This window comes from Salvelinus sp. IW2-2015, linkage group LG4q.1:29 (genome assembly GCF_002910315.2).
Source record: "Salvelinus sp. IW2-2015 linkage group LG4q.1:29, ASM291031v2, whole genome shotgun sequence".
Taxonomy (NCBI): Eukaryota; Metazoa; Chordata; class Actinopteri; order Salmoniformes; family Salmonidae; genus Salvelinus; species Salvelinus sp. IW2-2015.
Genome location: NC_036842.1, coordinates 16,148,995 through 16,169,758, shown reverse-complemented (window position 1 = coordinate 16,169,758; position 20,764 = coordinate 16,148,995). Strand labels below are relative to the sequence as shown.

The 20,764-nt window shown below is 43.4% G+C and overlaps 1 protein-coding gene across 1 annotated transcript in view; it reads right to left on the bottom strand.

Annotated features, from left to right (window-relative positions):
- Positions 1-341: 341 nt before the first annotated feature.
- Positions 342-20,764, bottom strand: part of LOC111961551 (WD repeat-containing protein 5) — a 41,488-nt gene continuing 21,065 nt past the window's right edge. Inside the window, exons 6-14 of the mRNA XM_023983930.2 lie at positions 5,725-5,814; positions 5,509-5,592; positions 3,734-3,789; positions 3,496-3,542; positions 2,551-2,626; positions 2,230-2,263; positions 2,059-2,133; positions 1,856-1,943; positions 342-1,733 (exon numbers count right to left, since the gene is read on the bottom strand). Coding sequence (XP_023839698.1) covers positions 1,633-1,733; positions 1,856-1,943; positions 2,059-2,133; positions 2,230-2,263; positions 2,551-2,626; positions 3,496-3,542; positions 3,734-3,789; positions 5,509-5,592; positions 5,725-5,814 — 651 coding nt within the window. The 3' untranslated portion in view covers positions 342-1,632. The remainder of the gene's footprint in view (positions 1,734-1,855; positions 1,944-2,058; positions 2,134-2,229; positions 2,264-2,550; positions 2,627-3,495; positions 3,543-3,733; positions 3,790-5,508; positions 5,593-5,724; positions 5,815-20,764) is intronic.

Here is a 20,764-nt window from a genome sequence, read left to right as displayed (position 1 = left end):
AAATTGAGACAGACCTGCCCAGCAGCTCCGACTTTGTTCACATAAGACAACACGTTGCGCATTTTTTACGTTACGATGTAAAACTGCTCAACTAAAAACATCCTTCGCAAAATAGTGAACATTTATTACAGATGAGTAATTTTAGTCATTCTGCTTCCGCGTCTGTCTCAAGGGGGTAAAACATCATTAACCAAACGCGGAATCGGCTAGGAAACACCTCCAAGAATGAAATCTCGTTTTCTAATGATCAACAGAACACATGCCAATTGGCATGTTCAGTGGCTCTAACGTCGTCACGCAGTTATAGCGACTTTGTTTAGAAAGTGCCACTGATCACCACATTTAACATCTTAAAAAATGCTCTTTATTAATTCACAAGGTATAGCTGTCAAATGCAAATTCACAAAATCCAGATTGACTAAATGCAGACACAGAATTCCATGCAGTCCTTGATACCACTGCAGTGCAATGAACATCCAGAAGGGAGAGCAGTAAAACAAGTCCATGTTGTGTATTGAACTACTAGCTATCAAGACAGTTAAACAAGAACGATACAGAAAGACAGCCAACATATTGCTCGTCTTAACAATACACATGTTGATGTAGCAGTATGTACAGAATGGGGAGCACAAAAATACTTGCATTTGGTCACTGTGCTTTGAAATCTACACCAGGTTGTGTTAACATAATGACAGCCAGACACCGAGTCAGGATCAACATAAGAACAGTGCAAGGCAGCTCTAAAATAATAATTGAAATGAAAAACAAAAACAGCCTCTGAGTTAATTTCTTTCCTCACAATTGACATTGCTTTGAATATAAGGATGGAGTTGAGACCAGTAAAATGCACTGAAAGTACAGGCAAGAGCCCCTTCAAAGTAGGCTCTTGTCGATATACTTCTCAACCCACCGTTTACACCTGTGAATTCTAGAGGGATCAGTTGAGCACCAACAATGTATTATACAGAATCAGAATACACCTAGTTGTATGTAGATGTAGAAGTGAGTTCAAAGTGTATGTAGTTGTATGTAGATGTAGAAGTGAGTTCAAAGCAAGGCAGCGCTTCGCTGTGTCCGAGCGTAGTGTCGATACCAAACTAGAGAAACTGTTACTTAAGTGACTTGTAGAGAAGTGGTTGAGAAACTGCTGGCAAAACTTAACTCCTTGTTGAAATAGATTGTATGTAAAAAATGTATTTAACCCCTTCAATGCATTCTGAGCTTTGAATAGATTGTTTTATAATAAATACAACAAAACAAAATGAACCTCAAGCACTCCCGTGTATGAAGCTTTGTTTCAACTCCTCTTCATACTGACTGTTTAATTACGAATATTGGAAATTCTCATATTCCAATTGATGAAACACAAACATCCAGCTCACAGTAAGAGTAAGGCAGAGATAGTAGAGCATGTAAGGGCACAAGCAAGACCAGGAAGAGGGTTGTGGTGGTTGAGTTGGGGTTTGCTCTGGTTCTGGATGAAGGGTAGGTGTGTGGTTGTGGTGATGTTCTGGACTTGCGTTCTTTTTCTTCTTCTAGTTGAGGCTCAGTCCTCAAGGCATTCGGATCCAGCTAAAAACAGTCAAATGAAAAGTACAATAAAATGAAAATACAATAAGCACGCCCGGTGGCTTAGCAGTCGCTCCTCCACAGTTTGATGGTTTTGTCGTTTTCTAGCGCCGCAGACGCAATGATGTTCTCTGTGGGGTGGCAGGCAGTAGAAATCACCACATCTAGGACAGAGATGGCGGGAGGGAGAAGAGAAAAGCAGAGAATGAAACAGACATTTTGTGAGCATTTTTCACCTCTATGTAATAATCAGTTCCATCAAGCTCTTGCCATGACTCTCCCCTACCTGTATGGCCCTGTAGTTTCTGTACGATCTCCTTGGTCTGCAGGTTCCAGATGTACACCATGTTGTCCTCCGAGCCAGAGACAATCCACTGAGAGATAGAGCATAAGAGAATGATACTTCATAAGAAGCTATTGGGAAAAGCATCATCTCGTAAATCCACCTTTTTTTTGTCTTATTATTATTATATTTTATTTAAAAAATACCTTTCCACCGGTGACAGAGAAATTTGCAAATATGCAGTACTTTTCGTTTTTGTGGCCGGTGTATGTTTTCAAGCACTGGAATGAGAGGAGAACATTTACTGAAGAGAACAGAAACATTTGAATGAAGAGCATTCCACAACACCATGGCTGGAACATGAAGACATATCCTACCTTTCCTTTGCTGTAATCCCAAAGCTTCAGGGTGCTAAAATAAATAATAATAATCACCGTTAGAAGACAGCATCCCAACAGAAACGATGGTGAATAATTCATTAGCATTTATGAGTGCTGAAAAAGCCTTTTGTTGTAGATTTTCTTGAGCGTTCCTTCCCATTGAAATGAAACTCTTTGGTCTAGTGGTACTGGACAGTCCAATAGGGCCCTCTACTGGTGCAGTAGCGCATGACAAAGATGCTGTGGTACTGTATACATGTCATATCCTACTGAGTTTGAGGGAAAGTGACAGTTCTCTACTGATAATCTAACACTCACTTGTCCAATGTGGCAGCCAGAATGTATTTTCCGTTTGGTGAGAACTTCACAAAAGACACCGGGGGGTTGTCGTCATCTGCAAAAGACCGAAGAATTTACTCACAGAAAAATACTATACACTTTTATATTTCCTATACATTTGATTTTGTTCTATACATTTATCCAAACATTTTCAAGCCAATATTAGAATATTCACACAAAATATGCACATTCTACCAGCAGCGGCATCTTGCGAATAAAAGGCTGTGCGTAATGACGTAGGCCACACAAAAAGCACGTTGTCATATAACTTTTCATTAACAGAATCAAAAAAGCAGATATTCTATGCGTTTCCATCCAATTTATGACTCCATTGATGGTTTTGGCACAACAAAAACTGCTGTGATGAACAGCAAAAGTGCCCACTTTGGTCTTAGCATGCATGCACTCTAGTGCAGCGGATACATGAGATTATAAATAAGAGCAGGATCATTTTTATTTGTCAATTGACAGCCAATAATCAATCATCATGTCACCAGCATAAAAATGAACACCCTGGATATCTATTGAGGAAAGCAGCATCTAACTCATCACCTTGCACTTTCACCACCCTGTGAAGTTCATCACAACTTATTTGATCTGTAGCCTAATAAACTGCATGCTTTTTTAAAGTCCAGGTAGTGGGACGACACAACATACGATCGCGTGACTGCAAATTTACGTCGATATGATGGTTATTCCACAATAAATAGTTTCCACTGCACTTTGTCACATAATCTAATAACAGACAAGAAAATGATCCACCCGTCGAGCGTATTTGATTTTGTCAACATTTAGGAAATGTACCAACAATTTGATAGTTTCTATCAGGCCTGTTGAGACATGTTTATCCGATATGCAAACAAATAAAAATGGTTGGATTGAAACCTGGTTACARATGCTGCCATTCTGGCTGGTGAAGCTTACCAATTAGTGTTTTCAGACATTGTCCCGATGCTGTGTCCCAGATTCGGCTATGGACAGACAGAAGATATTAACATCAATACATTTCTCAAACGATATCCAAACACTCCCCATAATTATGTTAAATTGGCCATCATTAAAACGCAGATGCTCTTTTAGGTCATTAAGTTAATACACTTACAGGCATATCTTTGCAAAGTACATTCAACAAAATACATGTTTTTTTTTTTTTATCCCTCACCATAGGCCATCGTAGCTGCTAGACACAATCAATGAGCCATCTCTGTTGAAATGGACCTACACAGCAACATAGAGCAGATTAGAGATGTACAGTGCCTTCGGAAAGTATTCAGACCCCTTTGCCACATTTTGTTGTTACAGCCTTCTTCTAAAATTGATTAAATAAACACATTTCCTCAGCAATCTACACACAATACCCCATAATGACAAAGTGAAGACAGTTTTTCATGTAAAAAAAAGCCCACACAGAAATACCTTATTTACGTAAGTATTCAGACCCATTGCTATGAGACTCGAAATTGAGCTCAGGTGCATCCTGTTTACATTGATCATCCTTGAGATGTTTCTACAACTTGATTGGAGTCCACCTGTGGTAAATTAAATTGATTGGACATGATTTGGAAAGGAACACACATCTGTCTATATAAGGTCCAATAGTTGACAGTGCATGTCAGAGCAAAAACAAAGCCATGAGGTCGAAGGAATTGTCCGTAGTGCTCAGAGACAAGATTGTGTCGAGGCACAGATCTGGGGAAGGGTACCAAAAAATGTCTGCAGCATTAAAGGTCCCCCAGAACACAGTGGCCTCCATGATTCTTAAATGGAAGAAGTTTGGAACCACCAAGACTCTTCCTAGAGCTGGCTGCCTGGCCAAACTAAGCAATTGGGTGAGAAGGTCCTTGGTCAGGGAGGTGACCAAGAACCTGATGGTCACTCTGAAAGAGCTCTAGAGGTCCTCTGTGGAGATGGGAGAACCTTCCAGAAGGACAACCATATCTGCAGCACTCCACCAATCAGGCCTTTATGGTAGAGTGGCCAGACAGAAGCCACTCCTCAGTAAAAGGCACCGGACAGCCCACTTAGATTTTGCCAAAAGGCACCTAAAGACTCTCAGACCATTAGAAACAAGATTCTCTGGTCTGATCAAACCAAGATTGAACTCTTTGGCCTGAAAGCCAAGCGTCACATCTGGGGGTAACCTGGCACTATCCCTACTGTGAAGCATAGTGGTGGCAGCATCATGCTGTGGGGATGTTTTTCAGCGGCAGGGACTGGGAGACTAGTCAGGATCGAGGCAAAGATGAACGGAGCAAAGTAGAGAGATCCTTGATGAAAATCTGCTCCAAAGCGCTCAGGACAAAGGTTCACCTTCCAACAGGACAACAACCCTAAGCACACAGCCAAGGCAACGCAGGAGTGGCTTCGGGACAAGTCTCTGAATGTCCTTGAGTAGCTCAGCCAGAGCCCGGACTTGAACCCGATCAAACATCTGTGTGCAGCAACGCTCCCCATCCAACCTGACAGAGCTTGAGAGGATTTGCAGAGAAGAATGTGAGAAACTCCCCAAATACAGGTGTGCCAAGCTTGTCGCGTCATACCCAAGAAGACTCAAGGCTGTAAACGCTACCAAAGGTGCTTCAAAAACGTACTGAGTAAAGGGTCTGAATGCTTATGTATATATATATWTTTTTTTATTATACATTTTTTTWATTTCTTTTTATACATTTGCAAAAATTTATMAAACCTGTTTTTGCTCTGTCATTATGGGGTATTATGTGTAGATTGATGAGGGGGAAAAAACAACTTAATCCATTTTAGAATAAGGCTGTAACATAACAAAATGTGGAAAAAGTCAAGGGGTCTGAATACTTTCGGAATGCACACTGACCAGTGTGATAATCAACTACTATAAGCTCATAAGCAGAAAAATCTATTATCTGAAGTACATTGTTTTTGAAGTACATTGAAGGTGTCTATATGTGCATAGTCTCTTACTGCAGAGACTGGGTCAGAGTGGGCCGGCAGGGTCTTCAAGCATTTGCCGGTTTTAACATCCCATATCCGCACGCTCTCGTCAAACTAGAAGAGAACTCATGTTAGCACACAAAGCAACAAATATTCATCACTCCTTGGTAGAAATCAGGGTTGGCAATAACCTTTTCTATGTAAAAATATTACAATAGCAATGCTGCATTAGTAGGTAGGACTCACTGATCCAGACACGATGAGATTGGACTGCGGATTAAAGTTGCAGCAGAAGACATAGTTGCTGTGGCCTTTCAACGTCTTCAAACATTTCCCCTGCGATAGGAAAGGAGTGGGTTTAAATGAAACATGTTCACAGTATGAGCTCATTATGGTGGATCGAGCATCCACTGCATGGAGGGTCTCGAAGTAGMGATTATGATGCAACTGCAGAGAAAACAGTTGAAGGTAGTTTAAGGAGCCATCGCTTAATAGCATTAGTGCAATGCCTGGAAGTCTACCAGAACAGCAGACTTCCTACCAGTCATTGCGCTACAGCTAGTTAGCATTGRCTTGGGAAACTACCTCTTAACTTCCATCCTACTGGACGCAGAGACATAAAAATTGTATTCATGAGTTCATCTGACTCTTGGTAAKTAGAAAAAGTAGCCAAAATCTCACAGTATCCTTTTAACACCATGACAACGTGGGCGGGGGGGAAAAATCCCTACCCAGTGGGCTTTCGACATGATAAAGACGTCTTTTACTAGTTGAAATCGGGTCGAGATGTCTTATAACCAAATCACAACCAGATGAAGATGGTTTTTTCATGACGTCATTTAGACGTCATCATAAAAAATACATCTTATTTTGATTGATATCTCTTTTTTGGTTTAAATCTGATTCAACTACTGACCAGTTATCTAAATGCTACCGAATTAATAGAAACCAATATATACTGAACAAAAATATAAACAACATTCAAAGTCTGGGTCCCATGTTTCGTGAGCTGAAATAAAAGAACCCAGAAATGTTCCATAAACACAAAAAGCTTATTTGTCTCAAATGTTGTGCACAAATTTGTTGATTAAACAGCATGATAATTACACAGGTGCACCTTGTGCTGGGGTCAGTAAAAGTTCACTCTAAAATGTACAGTTTTGACACACAACTCAATACCATAGATGTTCCAAGTGGAAGGAGCGTGCAATTGGCATGCTGACTGTAGAAATGTCCACCAGAATTAAATGTTAATTTCTCTGACATAAGTTGCCTCCGCAACATTATTTTAGAGAATTTGGCAGTACGTCCAACCGGCCTCAAAACCGCAGACCACGTGTAACCACGCCAGCCCAGGACCTCCACATCCGGCTTCTTCGTCTGAGACCAGCCACCTGGACAGCTGATGAAGCTGAGGAGTATTTCTGTCTGTAATAAAGCCCTTTGTGGGGAAAAACTCCTTATGATTGGCTGGGCCTGGCTCCCAAGTGTGTGGACCTATGTCCTCCCAGGCCCTCCCATAGCTGCACCCCTGCCCAGTGAAAATTTATGTGAAATCCATCAATTAGGACCTAATACATTTATTTAAATTGACTGATTTCCTTATATGAACTGTAACGCCGTAAAATCGTTGAAATTGTTGCGTTTATATAAACATGTCCATAGTGTTTGTAGGCCATGCCCCCCATTGCATATAAGACACTAGAACAATTATTCAAATTGTAGTAATGTTATTTTTCAGCAGGGCTTACATGATTCAGCTTTGCACACTTGGCAAACAGCTGACAGAGCGCACCAAAGCGGGTTAGGGTCTTCGTGGCATACTGTACCCAGTCACCAGACTGGGCTCGGGCCTATTCTGTTTGAGACCCGGGGGACTGGGCATGGACTCTGACTCAGGGGGGCTTTATGCGAGCTGAGCTCTTCCCAAGTCAGACAGAATAATATTACTCTGGGCTCCAGCTAATGGTACTCGGTCAGAGTCCACTTCAGTTTATCTGGACAGATTCACTTTTTAAAGGAGTAGGGCCATTTTAGTTTTTTATTCAGCAGGTGATGAAATATCAATAAAAAAACAAAAACAATGAAGTGATATATTTAACCTCCAAGTCATTGAATTTGCTAGGTCATTAAAAGCTCAAATTTGTGACAGTTTCTGCAGTCCTATAGCTATCAGAGATGGTCCCTAATTTAGTTTTTTTCTGATGCTATAAATGCTTTTACTACAGGCTATGGTAGTGTTTTTCAAAGTTGCAGTCCACCCAATTGAAAAGTGCACATTCACTTCCACATTTTGTCTAGGCTACCAGCAAAACCAGTAAAACGTGCACAATAATACAGGATACCCTTATAACATTTCACTGCCTGTAAAATACAGTAGAACTGCAGTACAATTAAATAATGGTTCAATTAATGGAATAGCTTGCTGTGTGTTGGCTTCTAATAGTAATCTTTGTTAGCAAATTGCACATTTTCTTGTACACATTTTCTTGTTAAACTGTTTTGATGTTCTATTATGACAACCCCCCCCCCAAAAAAAACAGAATTTAACAAACAAGTAGGCCTGTCTTATTTCAGTATCCTACTACAATCCACCAGGATTTACAAAACCCTGTTTTTAAATGGCATTCATTTCCATCAATAATTACCCCCGAAATTATTGCACCTGAATTAGACCCTGAAAAAATGACCATTATATTTTTCCTTAAAACCTCTCTGGGGTAGGGGGCAGTATTTTGACATCCGGATGAAAAACGTGCCCAAAGTAATCTGCCTGTTACTTAGGCCCAGAAGCTAGGATATGCATATAATTGGTAGATTTGGATAGAAAACACTCTAAAGTTTCCAAAACTGTTAAAATAATGTCTGTGAGTATAACAGAACTGATATGGCAGGTGAAAACCTGAGAAATTTATCCAGGAAGTGGAATTTCTTTATGTTTGTAGTTTTCCATTAACTGCCTATACAGTATCCAATGACTTAGGACTCAGATTGCACTTCCTATGGCTTCCACTAGATGTCAACAGTCTTTAGAAATTGTTTCAGGCTTGTATTCTGAAAAACTCACTGAGTGAGTGGACCCTGGGAAGTCCCAGAGTTGTTTGCTGCGCACGTTTCGCCTTTCTTGTTTTCTTTTATATTGACAAAGCTATTGTCCGGTTGAAATATTATTGATTATTATGACTAAAAACAACCTGAGGATTGATTATAAACATCGTTTGACATGTTTCTACGAACTTTACTGATACTTTTGGGATTTTTCGTCTGCCTGTATTGACTGCCTTTGAGCCAATGGATTATTGAACAGAACTGAGGTTTTTGGATATAAAGAGGGACTTTATCGAACAAAACGAACATTTATTGTGTAACTGGGAGTCTTGTGAGTGCAACCATATGAAGATCATCAAAGGTAAGTGATTAATTTTATCGCTATTTCTGACTTTTGTTACTCCTCTACTTGGCTGGAAAACTGTTTAATGTTTTGTGTGCTGGGCGCTGTCCTCTGATAATCGTATGGTATGCTTTCACCGTAAAGCCTTTTTGAAATCTGACACAACGGTTGGATTAAAAAGAAGTTCATCTTTAAGCCGATGTATAAGACTTGTATGTTTTATGAATTTCTATTATGAGTATTTCTGTTTTTGAATTTGGCGCTCTGCAATTTCACCAGATGTTGGCCAGGTGGGACGGAAGCGTCCCACATACCCTAGAGAGCTTCTAAGAAATTAACATAATGTGTGCAGTAATTGTAATTTAATTTCAGTAGCTAAATAAGTAGGTAGGCATTTAAATTCTAGCTAAAACTTGGATTGGAATCTGTGCTTCACATGCAGCAATAGATCTCTGCGCAAAGTCGGCCAGCTTGCTCGAGCGCATCTGTCAACATTCCATAAGGCAGTTGGGACAGAGGGCCCATTAGCCTACACAACACAGCTGGAAAACGACAGTTTCTCAAAATGTACACTTTTTTTTTTTGACTGCTAAATGGTAGTCCTGGTTCTCCTGCATTCTAGTTTTACTTTTGTAAATTAAAGCGGTGGTTTGTTGGGGGAAATATTTGCTATTTTAGCTGGCAAACGTTACCCCCCGGCTAATCCTCCATGGACATGGTAAATGTACAGTTTTAACTGTTGGAGCCATTGGTTGTAGCTAGCTAACTTAGCTAACGTTTTGACCTTTTGATATCTGTCAAATATACCTGGGAGTCATGTCAAGTTTCTCCCATTTCTCTCTTGCTCATTCTCTGTGGCTCAGCCAAACTCAAACTTTCCCAGTTGCAGAAGAGATTTGCCAATTACTCCCATTTCTAACAATGTGTTGTGGGAATGATATAACTTTTGGGGAAAAAATGATAATGTTTTTATTGCCTCTTTACGCACTTAAAATTTTACTTTCTTTAAGACTGCCAAGCTGTCCTCAATTGGGGGAACCTCTGTCCGAGACAATATCCTCAGGATTATGGAGCGGTGTGTTTATAAAAAGTTGTTTGAATATTAATGTGTTAGGATTAAAGCAAAGCTTTACCATTTAGGGATTAGTTAAAACATTTAATTATCCAACTACCGTTTCATTTTGTTATCCTCTTAAAATGTTTCAGATTGATGACCAATTAATTAAATGTCCCACTTCAATATGAAGGGACAGAGGAACAAATATGCCTTTGCCACCACGTGTGTGTGCTCAATTGTAGTTGGTAAGTAAATATGAAACGTTGAGACATTTGACAAAAACCGAGACATTTTTAGTAGACTATGAGTGTTAAATATATTATACTGTGCGTTACTGTTCTGTCCTGTATGCCCACATTATGCCAATCATTCATTCATTTTCTTCTCTTTTTATGCTTACAGTAAGTGTCATGAAAAGCCATACAACTCAGGAGGTCGATCTGTCGTTGGCCCCCTGCAAAGTCCCCTGACCTTCGTGGTGGACGACGCAAAGTATGTACATGAGCTTGTCGCTCTATTTTGAAGCTATAACTGCCACAAACTTCTTCAACTGGAAATACTTTTAGCCAGCTGAGTCCACAAAGTGTCTTTATGAATGTCCTTTTCTAGTTCTTTTAAAATCTATAATTGATGAAGTTGTAATGCGCTGATTCTCTTCACTGCAGATCTGACCCATCACACCACTCTTCAAGAGGGCCACTACGCTCCAGATCTGACCCATCACACCACTCTTCAAGAGGGCCACTACGCTCCAGATGACCCAATCACGATAATGCCACTTTCAAGAGGGCCACTACGCTCCAGATCTGACCCATCACACCACTCTTCAAGAGGGCCACTACGCTCCAGATCTGACCATCACACCACTCTTCAAAGAGGGCCATTACGCTCCAGATCTGACCCATCACACCACTCTTCAAGAGGGCACTACGCTCCAGATCTGACCCATCACACCTCTTCAGAGGGCCTAGCTCCAGATCTGACCTCACACTCTTCAAGAGGGCACTACGCTCCAGATCTGACCCATCACACCACTCTTCAAGAGGGCACTACGCTCCAGATCTGACCAATCACACACTCTTCAAGAGGGACTACGCTCCAGATCTGACCCATCACACCACTCTTCAAGAGGGCCACTACGCTCCAGATCTGACCTCACACACTCTTCAAGAGGGCCACTACGCTCCAGATCTGACCATCACACCACTCTTCAAGAGGGCCACTCGCTCAGATCTGACATCACACACATCTTTCAAGAGGGCCACTACGCTCCAGATCTGACCCATCACACCACTCTTCAAGAGGGCCAACTACGCTCCAGATCTGACCCATCACACCACTCTTCAAGAGGGCACTACGCTCCAGATCTGACCCATCACACCACCTCTTCAAGAGGGCCACTACGCTCCAGATCTGACACGTACACCACTCTTCAAGAGGGCCACTCAAGCTCCGATCTGACCATCAACCACTCTTCAAGAGGGCCACTACGCTCAGTCTGACATCACACACTCTTCAAGAGGGCACTACGCTCCAGATCTGACCCATCACACCACTCTTCAAGAGGGCCACTACGCTCCAGATCTGACCCATCAAACCACTCTTCAAGAGGGCACTAGCCTCCAGATCTGACCATCAACCACTCTTCAAGAGGGCCACTACGCTCCAGATCTGACCCATCACACCACTCTTCAAGAGGGCCCACGCTCCAGATCTGACATCCACCACTCTTCAAGAGGGCACTACAGCTCCAGATCTGACCATCACACCACTCTTCAGAGGGCACTACGCTCCGATCTGACCATCACACCATCTCAAGAGGCCACTACGCTCCAGATCTGACCCGCAACCACTCTTAAGAGGGCCACTACGCTCCAGATCTGACACTCACACCACTCTTCAAGAGGGCACTACGCTCCAGATCTGACATCACACCACTCTTCAAGAGGGCCACTACGCTCCAGATCTGACCATCACACCACTCTTCAAGAGGGCCACTACGCTCCAGAATCCTGAAAAAACCCATCACACACTCTTCAAGAGGGCACTACGCTCCAGATCTGACCATACACCACTCTTCAAGAGGCACTACGCTCCAGATCTGACCCATCACACCACTCTTCAAGAGGGCACTACGCTCAGATCTGACCCATCACACACTCTTCAAGAGGGCCACTACGCTCCAGATCTGACCCATCACACCACTCTTCAAGAGGGCACTACGCTCCAGATCTGACCCATCACACCACTTCTCAAGAGGGCACTACGCTCCAGATTGACCCATCACACCACTCTTCAAGAGGGCACTACGCTCCAGATCTGACCCTCACACCACTCTTCAAGGAGGGCCACTACGCTCCAGATCTGACCCATCACACATCTTCAAGAGGGCCACTACGCTCCAGATCTGACCCATCAACCACTCTTCAAGAGGGCCACTACGCTCAGATCTGACCCATCACACCACTCTTCAAGAGGGCCACTACGCTCCAGTCTGACCCATCACATCCTCTCAAGAGGGCCACAGCTCCAGATTCTGACCCATCACACCACTCTTCAAGAGGGCCACTACGCTCCAGATCTGACCCATCACACCACTCTTCAAGAGGGCCACTACGCTCCAAATCGCATTCTGTGCTAAAAGGTCCTTGATGAGGATCTACACCATCACCCCACTCTCAGTAATCATTCAGAAATTAAAACAATGGCCTTTTATATACACCCTGTCCCAGTCTTTCTATGCATGTAATGTCTGTGGGTGAATTATGAAACAATTACTGTATGCAGATGTGCAAAACATCGATGTAGATTTGTTTTTGCTGTTGCTTGATCTACTTTAAAATGTAAGAATATGTTGCAGATTTAAACTTTAATTGGTGACTATGGAAACACATAGAAATGTCATGAACAAGGTTTTCAACATCCAACTTTATCCTCTGCAATACGTTTTACAGTACGTAATAAACTGTAGTCAGGTTGTTATTACCGGGTTATGATGAGGGCTTAAATATGACCATATGACCAACTGGTCGTATGGTGGTCAGAAAAATACGGAATATTCTGGTCAGCAAAACAGAAGAAAAAAAGAAGCCAGTTTGGACCAGAATAAGATGTCATAAAAAGACGTCATACTGATGTTTTTCCAACCTGGTTTTGCCCACTGGGTCTTCACTAGATGCAGATAACTAATGTTAAGGCTACCCTGAGGTGCTTCAGTTTCCATGGCCACTTAAAGTGCACCTTATCCCCCACTACACTAGAAATGGAATTAATTGTTTTTCAAGCAAGTAAAATCTCAAGGGATGAGAGCTGATTCGCTACGGTAGATGCTTCTGCATCCCACTCGGCAAGAGGAAGCAGGAAGTCCTTTATCCCTGTAGTCATTGCGGGATTTGTTTTAGTAAACATTTTATAGAAAATACATGAATATATTTCTGAACGATGCATTGCGCTGCTATGTTGACAATATGACCCGGTGGCACAGATTACAGTTTGATTTGAGCAGAGTGCTCCACCATCACCTGTTTTAGCCGGTCACGGGCCCAGTGGACCCCAGTTCAGTCTAATCATATTCCTTCATTACTCTAATGAATAAACATATTTGTTGAACACTGCTTTTTTTACATTGTCGGCACTTTATCCCACTCCTTCCAGTGCAATTTGTGTACAGATGTATATTTGGTGATGTGTATTTAGGGCTGGGCGGTATAACGTATTTTACTATACACACACACCGGTATCGATGAATGGACCGGTTTGGGTTTTAACTTACCTTCTATAACAGTATTTAAATGTTTAGTTTGTTAAATGTGTAACTGCCTTGAGTAATGTTGTCACGTTCCTGTATGTGTTAGTTGGTCAGGACGTGAGTTTGGGTGGGCAGTCTATGTTTTGTGTTTCTATGTTGGTTTATGGGTACCTGATATGGTTCTCAATTAGAGGCAGGTGGTTTTCATCTCCTCTGATTGAGAATCATATTAAGGTAGGTGTTTTCACATTGGGTGTTGTGGGTGGTTGTCTCCTGTGTCTGTGTATGTTGCGCCACACGGGACTGTTTCGGTTTGTTTTGTTCGTTCGGTTTTTGTGTAGTCTGTTTTTCCTGTTCGTGCGTTCTTCGTTACATGTAAGTTCTTACGTTCAGGTCAGTCTACGTCGTTTGTTGTTTTTGTCTCTATTTCAAGTGTTCTTCGTGTTTTCGGTTTTGTTTAATAAATATCATGTCAAGTTACAACGCTGCGTTTTGGTCGAATCCCTGCTCCTCCTCTTCGGATGAAGAGGAGGAGCAAATCCGTTACAGAACCACCCACCAAACCCGGACCAAGCAGCGTAAGTTCGAGCAGTGGCCTACTAAACAGGAGTCTTGGACATGGGAAGAAGTATTGGAGGGAAAAGGACACTGGGCACATATTGGGGAATATCGCCGCGCTCGTGAGGAGATGGAGGCAGCGAGAGCCCAAGAGCGGTGGTATGAGGAGGCAGCAAGGAGACGTGGCTGGAAGCCCGAGAAGAAACCCCAAAAATGTCTTGGGGGGGGGAGGCTAAGAGGTAGTGGGCCGAGGGCCCTGCGCCCACTTCCCAGGCTAACCGTGGAGAGCGGGAGTACGGGCAGACACCGTGTTACGCAGTAGAGCGCACAGTGTTTCCTGTACGTGTTCATAGCCCGGTGCGGGTTATTCCACCTCCCCGCACTGGTAGGGCTAGATTGGGCATTGAGCCAGGTGCCATGAAGCCGGCTCAACGCGTCTGGTCTCCAGTGTGTCTCCTCGGGCCGGCATACATGGCACCAGCCTTACGCATGGTGTCCCCGGTTCGCCTACATAGCCCGGTGCGGGTTATTCCACCTCCCTGCACTGGTCGGGCGACAGGGAGCATTCAACCAGGTAAGGTTGGGCAGGCTCAGTGCTCTAGGGAGCCAGTACGCCTGCACGGTCCGGTATTTCCGGCGCTACCTGTTTACCTGCCCGCCCAGTACCACACAGTGCCTACACCACGCACCGGCTTTCCAGTGGTTTTCCAGAGCCCTGTTTTCCTCTCTCCACGCACTCTCCCTATGAGTGCTGTGTACTCCAGCCCAGTGCCTCCATTGTTCCGGCACAATCACGCACTAAGCCACCTGTGCGTCTCCAGAGCCCTGTACACACTGTTCCTTCTCCCCGTACTCGTCCTGATGTGCGTGCCCTCAGCCCGGTACCACCAGTTCCGGTACCACGCACCAGGCCCAAGGTACGCTTTGAGAATTCAGTGTGCCCTGTCCCTGCTCCCCGCACTAGCCTGAAGGTGCGTGGCCTTAGCCCGGTGTCTCCAGTTCCGGCACCACGCACCAGGCCTACAGTGCGCCTCATCCGGCCAGAGCCATCCGTCTGCCCAGTGCCATCTGAGCCATCCGTCTGCCCAGTGCCATCTGAGCCATCCGTCAGCGAGCCATGAGCGTCCAAATGTCAATTTTTTAAGCGTACGCACTACTTGTTTACTCTTCGCTCTCTGCTCTCCTTCTGTTTTTTATTTTGGGAAAAAATACGCAAAAATGTCTATTTTAGAATAAGGCTGTAAGGTAACGTGGAAACGGGAAGGGGTCTGAATACTTTCTGAATGCAGTGTACACACACACACACACACACACCACCAGTCAAATGTTTGGACACACCTACTCATTCAAGGGTTTTTCCTTATTTTTACTACATTGTAGAATAATAGTGAAGACATCAAAACTATGAAATAACACATATGGAATCACATAGTAACCCAAAAAAGTGATAGAAGAATTAAAAATATATTTAGAATTGTTTAAGTAGCCACCCTTTGCCTTGACAGCTTTGCACACTTGGCATTCTCTCAACCAGCTTCACCTGGAATGCTTTTCTTAGTCTTGAAGGAGTTCCCACATATGCTGAGCACTTGTTGGCTGCTTTTCCTTCCTTCTGCGGTCCAACTCATCCCAAACCATCTCAATTGGGTTGAGGTTGGGTGATTGTTGAGGCCAGGTCATCTGATGCAGCACATCACTCTCCTTCTTGGTCAAATAGCCTTTACACAGCCTGGAGGTGTGTTGTGTCATTGTCCTGTGGAAAAACAAAATATAGTCCCACTAAGCGCAAACCAGATGGGATTGTGTATCGCTGCAGAATGCTGTGGTAGTCATGTGGGTTAAATGTGCCTTGAGTTCTAAATAAATCACTGCCAGGGTCACGAGCAAAGCACCCCCACACCATCACACCTCCTCCTCCATGCTTCACGGTAGGAACCACACATGCGGAGATAATCCGTTCACCTACTCTGCGTCTCACAAAAGACACGCGGTTGGAACCAACAATCTAAAATTTGGACTCAGACTAAAAGGACAGACTTCCACCGGTCTAATATCCATTGCTCGTGTTTATTGGCCCAAGGAAGTCTCTTCTTCTTATTGGTGTCCTTTAGTAGTTGTTTCTTTGCAACAATTCATCCATGACGGTCTGATTCATGCAGTCTCCTCTGAACAGTTGATGTTGAGATGTGTCTGTTACTTGAACTCTGAAGCATTTATTTGGGTTGTAATTTCTGAGGCTGGTAACTCTAATGAAAGTATCCTCTGCAGCAGATGTAACTCTGGGTCATCCTTTCCTGGCAGTCCTCATCATAGCGCTTGATGGTTTTTGCAATTGCACTTGCAGAAACTTTCAAAGTTCTTGACATTTTCCAGATTGACTGACCTTCATGTCTTAAAGTAATGACGGACTGTCGTTTCTCTTTGCTCATTTGAGCTGTTCTTGCTATAATATGGAATTGGTCTTTTACACCACCTCTACCTTGTCACAACACAACTGATTGGCTCAAACGCATTAACTTTTTACAAGGCACACCTGTTAATTGAAATGCATTCCAGGTGACTACCTCATGAAGCTGGTTGAGAGAATGCCAAGTGTACAAAGCTTTCATCAAGGCAAAGGGTGGATACTTTGAAGAATCTCAAATATAATATATTTTAATTTGTTTAACACTTTTTTGGTTACTACATGATTCCATGTGTCATTTCATAGTTTTGATGTCTTCACTATTATTTCACGAATGATAAGATAAATAGGTAAAAAAGAAAAAAAAGAAAAACCCTGGAATAAGTAGGCGTGTCCAAACTTTTGACTGGTACTAATATACACTGCTCAAAAAAAATAAAGGGAACACTAAAATACACATCCTGGATCTGAATAATGAAATATTTATTAAATACTTTTTTCTTTACATAGTTGAATGTGCTGACAACAAAATCACACAAAAATTATCAATGGAAATCAAATTTATCAACCCAGGAGGTCGATTTGAGTCACACTCAAAATTAAAGTGGAAAACCACACTACAGGCTGATCAACTTTGAATGTAATTTTAAAAAAACAAGTCAAAATGAGGCTCAGTGCAGTCGTGCAGTTGGGCTCTCACCGTGCCTGATGACCTTCGACCTGACAGTAAGTTGGCATTTCAATGTCAGCAGCTCTCTGGGTCCCCGGGGCACCGGTGTGCTCCTTGATTTACGGGTAGCGGGATGGTCTTCCGTAGGGGATCCTCCAACCTAATAACTCAAGACGAAAGCAAATAGTAGTACCGCTTCTATGACCGTATCGACTGGTATTTGAGGATCTATTGTCTGACAATAACTACGGATGGCTAATTTGGTGAACAGACCACTAGGGAGAAGTAGCACAGAGAGCATGTATGCCCAATTACTAACTGCCATGATGAATGGTATTGGATTATAAGTCAAAGGCATAGCAGAGGAGACAGATACTTGGACTACGCGCCGACCAGTCCCTACAAGTCCGAGATCACAGAGACAAAATAGGCACGTCCTTACTTTACGCACAGATGATTAGCATGCTGACATCCAAACTCCAGGCCCACAAGGAAGAGCTCATAGCATATTTGGTCCTTATCGCGGATCTTAGGGAATGAGAACTCACTTAGGGAGCCTACAACTCGCAGCGAAACATGTTACATGACATATTGAGTTTAGTCACACTAATAGGGGCTTTCGACCTGAACACTACTATCTCGGATCAACAGAATGGGAAGTAGACGTAGCGTACCACTAAGCTTAGTTGAGTTCTTTGGCTTAGAGTTCTGGAGGAACGACAGATCACATGACCAGAAGAAGGCTGATGTCAGTGGACCACCCTCAATGCAGAAAATGTACCCTTGATTGCTTATAGACATTGCAGAGCACAGATCACATGCTCAGTAGACAATCTGAACGCCACATGCACTCGCGTCCAATGCCCGGGTCCAATCACAGACTATGCGGCACGAGTATGAAATTTAGTATTCGACATGGACAGCCAGTTGAATCTTTCTCTGCTATAGACACTGAGACGGTCCGCAGACAGTTGTCAACGTCTGATGCTCCCACTAAATGCTCAGTGTGAAACCTACTTTTCATCTTGTAGTGTATAAGAATGCTACGAGAGCGCGCGCAAGGATCACGGGTACGAAAGTTTGTCCAATCTCTTGTGTAACTCGCTCAGCGCAAAGTCCAAACTTCGTCCTGGCGAGCGTGGTGTTGGGTGTCTGGTTGTGGGCTAGCATGTATGTGTCCACCCACGCAGTTAGATTGGTACGTGCGGGCCCGTCATTACCACGCTGTAAGTGTCCATTGTGGAGTCTGTTGTTTTGCTGTAACTCCGTTGGCTATGTTCAGACCGTATGCAGCCATTGTGGCTAAATGGCTGGACGGTATATTTTTGCAGTGGCTCTGGTCAGGTGCCGTGTGGTCGTTCCGTGGTGCCTGTGCTCGCTTGCCTTGCACTAAGAGGCGGTAGAGGGTCGTCCGGTCTGCTGGGTGTTGTGCCCCTTATAATCTGTCGGGGCCGTTATGCTCTAGTGTGCCGTGTGGTTCTCTGATATGTTACTGGGCGAGCACTGTCGTCCTGGTATGCGCCTCTCATGCACTGCGACGACCTAACAGAAACCGCATCATGACCCAGCACATTAGCCTTCTTAGGCGTTACAGACTCATCGCATTGCATTTCATCCTGGACAATGAATCCCTGCACTCACCTTAATGACAGACACCTTGTGTGCGTTGTAGACTCCGTCTCAGATGCTAACACATCACTAGCGTGAAGCAGCCGCACCCAGCCATTTCACAGTATAAACCAGTGAGACCAAAACTATTAGCAACCCACACGGATATGGCATAGCGAGACTGAGAAGTGTCTGTGGCTACCCACCCTTCTGCAAGACACCACGACTCCGTTTGTATACATTTGGGGCGAGTCTCGGTTGACCTAATTGCCGTGTACTGAGATACTCCATCCTGGTGTCTATTCCATTGCATCAACAAGCCATGTGAAACTTTGATATGTGGCAATCTATGCTGTTTGCGTATTCCTAGAGAGTGACCATTCGTACCGACAGTTTGTGGATTTCAAGCGAGAACAAGTTGGATATGAAGCTCTATCGGAATTTACTGTTTGTTGTACAGTGTCCTCCATTATTCTAATTTGAACGCAACACTAAACGTAAACCACTGTTGCTGGGGGGAGCACACAGATTCATCTGATACATGCTGACAAATCTGGGCAGGTATAGTATCCAACTTAAACAAAACATATCTACGACTAGAAGTCTGTGAATAGGTATGTTATCCATACAGGAGTCACCTAGCGGTCAGGCAGATGTGAGGTAAGGACATAAAATACAACAGAGAGCACATCAAGGAAGAGCAACATGGAGTTATAGCAGGGTTATTAAGGTTAAAGATTTTAACAGGTATATGGTATAAATTTGCATATATTCAGACAGAAATATTATAGTATCTTTATGACATAACATCTAGAAAAGCAGAAAGGCTTGGATATATTTTGTGATACAGGAAACCTTAATGTGGTGCAATTTATCTGAATGAGAGTCGAGACGTTTATCCCTGAGTAGGTTTCCTAGAGACGCAAGTTATGGACCATCACATCGTGGCAAGGCATCAGGGATCACTTGGAACCTCACTTTCCGCCGCGCCATGAAGCACGACGAAGGGAACCTTGACTGCGGCAGACTCACATAAGTTCAGGTATATTTAACGAGTTGGTTCAGCTCGGTAGGTTTCAAATAACGGAAGGCGGTTCCTCCTCCAATTGAGAGATATTCGTAATTGGGTCGAGATCTTGGATAAGCACTAGGCTAGCCAATCATTCTCAGGACATTTGAAGAAATGCGTGTCTGTACTGATTAGTAACACACCCTCATTAGTTTTGCGTCTCCCTTAGTAACTAGATTTGTGTGGTCCGATTGGTTCATGAGCTGGCAAAGGACTCAGCTCATCGACCTACAATTAACTACTCCAATTCTATAAATCTCCGTGTTGAAGTAGAAGGCACGGGTGTTTGGTACTAAAATCCTCGCGATTAGCATGCCTAACCAACTCCCATCTCCTACCTCAATACGGTCGCAGGTTATAATCCAGTCCCTGTCCTCTCTTTCTAGAAAAAAAACAATGTCGCATGACAATATTAGATAATGAATAGTTTGATTCCACCCTCATTGCTTTGCAGACTGGTGTTTAGGGACTTGGAGTGTATCATTTGGGTTTGTTACTGACATTCCTTTTACTTAGATTTCTACCAAACACGGGCGATGGAGTTTAGAGCAATCAAGACTCTATTGTTTGTCTCATCAAGACCGGACATGACTCTCCGAAATGTACCAAGCCTCTGGGAATCATCCAGGTAGGTGCTTAAGTGGCAACTTCAGCACGGGCCTGCGAGCATCGCGCTGCCTCAGAGCATTTGGAGGAGACCTTGAGCCGTGGCGCGCTGCTATTTAGAGAGTTAGGTTTAGAATCCAATGACGCGTAGTGTTTAAGCTAATGGTTGTCGCGG